Source organism: Bison bison, unplaced genomic scaffold (genome assembly GCF_000754665.1).
Source record: "Bison bison bison isolate TAMUID 2011002044 unplaced genomic scaffold, Bison_UMD1.0 scf7180017864094, whole genome shotgun sequence".
NCBI lineage: Eukaryota > Metazoa > Chordata > Mammalia > Artiodactyla > Bovidae > Bison > Bison bison.
The window spans coordinates 988,339-990,848 of record NW_011494666.1 but is presented as its reverse complement, the minus strand read 5'-3'; the positions used below and the strand labels follow the sequence as shown (position 1 = coordinate 990,848).

The 2,510-nt window shown below is 57.2% G+C and overlaps 1 protein-coding gene across 1 annotated transcript in view; it reads right to left on the bottom strand.

Annotated features, from left to right (window-relative positions):
- The window catches only part of ADAMTS1 (ADAM metallopeptidase with thrombospondin type 1 motif, 1), a 10,011-nt gene extending 9,297 nt beyond the window's left edge, over positions 1-714 (bottom strand). Inside the window, exons 1-2 of the mRNA XM_010838469.1 lie at positions 543-714; positions 42-344 (exon numbers count right to left, since the gene is read on the bottom strand). Of these exons, the coding sequence (XP_010836771.1) occupies positions 42-344; positions 543-714 (475 nt within the window). The remainder of the gene's footprint in view (positions 1-41; positions 345-542) is intronic.
- Positions 715-2,510: the final 1,796 nt, after the last annotated feature.

The following is a 2,510-nucleotide window of genomic DNA, read 5'->3' as shown; positions in this document are numbered from 1 at the left end:
CGGAGCCTCGCCAGCTTGGCTCGGGACTGTTAACAAGTTACTCTGATTCTTGCAAAAGGGCGCGCAGAGCCCAGCCGCCGATAGGGCTCCCGGAGTCACTAAAGAGCAGGCGCTGTAGTTCTGTCGGCGCGCGGGAAGTTCTTCTGGGGAAGAGTTGGAGGCACCGCGCAGCAGGCGTTGGCGGGGTGGCTGCTGCGGGGAGGCGCAGCGCCCCGGGACGCCTCTGGGGCCGGGGCGACAGGCCACACGAGGATCGGCGTCCGGAGACCCCCTTCGGTCTCCGCCTCGGTCGCGGTGCACCTCGCTCTCCGCAGGGCTCAGTCCTCTCGGCCCTTCTGCGCGCCCTGGCAATGAGAGACCCCAGGCTCTGAGCCGCTTTCCAGCGAGTGCAAGGACAGAGCAGCCCCGACCGCCTTTTTATATCTTAGACTGAGTCTCCGCCCCTCCCTGACCCCTCTTCCCTCCTCCCTCTTGGCCGCCTTTCTATCCCCGGGACCCCGCCCCCTAAACTCAGTCTGGGCTAAACAGAGCGGTGCGCGAACCCGGGCGGGGGAAGGGGTTGGCTCGGCGCCACGCGCTCGTCAATCTGGGGGCGGAAGACGCAGGAGGGGCCCTGTGACCAGCCCTTTGCACGTCTGGGGCTGCTGCTGGGAGAAGGTCCTCTCTCCCACCGCCCCTTCCACCCGCCGTCTTCTGCCCGGACAGCCGGGACATGGTCTCTCTCCCGGGCGGGAGGGAGCGCGAGGATGCCAGTTGCGGGATGGACAGCGGAGTCCCTTCTCCGAGGTTTCCCCGCCCGGGAGCTGTCCCTGCGCCGCCTTCTTCTCTCAACTCACCCCGTCCCCACCCCCCTTCCCCCACCCCCCGCCGCCAGCCTCCTCCTCTTCAAGCCGGGAGATGAGCCAGGGCTCCCCTTTCTAGCAAAACACCCCACTCCAGCTCTCCATCTCCCGGGCCTGCCTCAGGCCCGTTTGCAGCGTGCTCTCTCTTTGCCCCAACTGTTCTCTGGCAAGCTGGGTAGGGCCAGCGCGTCCCCTAGAAAGCGTGCCTGGGTGAGGAGGCCAGGAGACACTTTCCAGGGGCCTTGATTTGAAAACGCGTTTGGCATCGACCTTCACGCCGGTCATCTGCCCTCCCCTCCCGAAACTCCCATCCCGTCCCCCTCCGCCCCGGGCCTTAAAGACTTCTCGGTTGAGACCCGGGTTCACACTTCCGGAAGAGGTGATCTGGAACGCGTTCCATTCCCCAGAGCCTGGGGAGGGAAGTGCGCATTCTCTTCTTTGGGGGAAATACTCCACTCTCGCCCAGTCGGCCTTCTTCCACCTACTAGCAGCTGCGGGGCAGAGGCCAGCTGGACACAAACGTCCAGGAACCCTACTTTTCCACCCAGAGAGTGGCGGCATCGCTGGGGCTAGAAAGGATGCGGTGGGGAAATTAGGGGTCCCCGACCCCTCCCCGCTTTCCCCGGAGGAAGCGGAAAGGCAGTCGGAAACCCAGAAAAGCTGAGCCTTTGCACCTCTATCTAGGTCTCTAAGCACAAGCCCCAGCAGCTCTTCCATCGAAAAAGAGGGAGGGGCCCGGTGACACAGAGGAAGGAAATGTTTCATAACGTTTTCCCAGGCGGAAAACCACGGGGACAATGGTGAGAACGACCGCCCCAAGCCGGGGCCGACCGAGTCCCTCACCCTCGCGCGCTCCCACTTCCTCGCCTGGCCGCGTCTCTTCTGTCTCGCCGCCCCCGCCCGCCCCCTTAGTTTTCATCAAGTTTGATCTCGGCCTTTTTCCTCCCTCCACCCTAGATCGTCCCAAATCCATTCTGTTCCAGTCCTCTGCAAGTTCTCCCACGCGTCCCCTTTCCAGTGTTTGCATACAGAGAAACAAAACAAAACAAAACTTTCCAACGTCGTCTTTTCTCTTGAAGTTCTAGATCACCTACTTGAAAAATAAAAACCAAAAACCTCTGCTTCCCACTCTTTAGGAAAGATCGGATCGGAAAGAATGGCACAGAGAAAGCCAAAAAAGCCGCTTCACCCTTGAAAGGTTTAAGATAACCCCTGGTCCATACACTTAGTCAGCATGGAGTTTTCTTAAATGTGATTTTCCTTTCCTGAGGTCATTGTCATAGATGAATGCAGAAGCCAGGAATTATGTATATTTTAACAATAGAAATTGCATACATTTTAGCAGCAGATTAAGGTATCTCAATGACTAGTTTTATCGTCCCTCCTCCACTCTAACACTGTCTAATATTTTGATCCTGTTTCTGCCCTCCCCCTTTCATCCAATCTCTCATCCCATTTTCCTTCAGATTTAATATTGATATACACTCATGAGCGGCCCCATTCATTTCTACACTATCTCGCCTAACTCATTCTGTTCATCTTTGAACTAAAATTTATTTCTCTCTGTAGAGTTTCATTTCCCAGATTACCCCTACTTTTCAGTTTGTAAACCCTTCCCTCCCCTGTTACAGTAGCTATTTAATGTTCTGCTTTTCATTTCATGTGTTC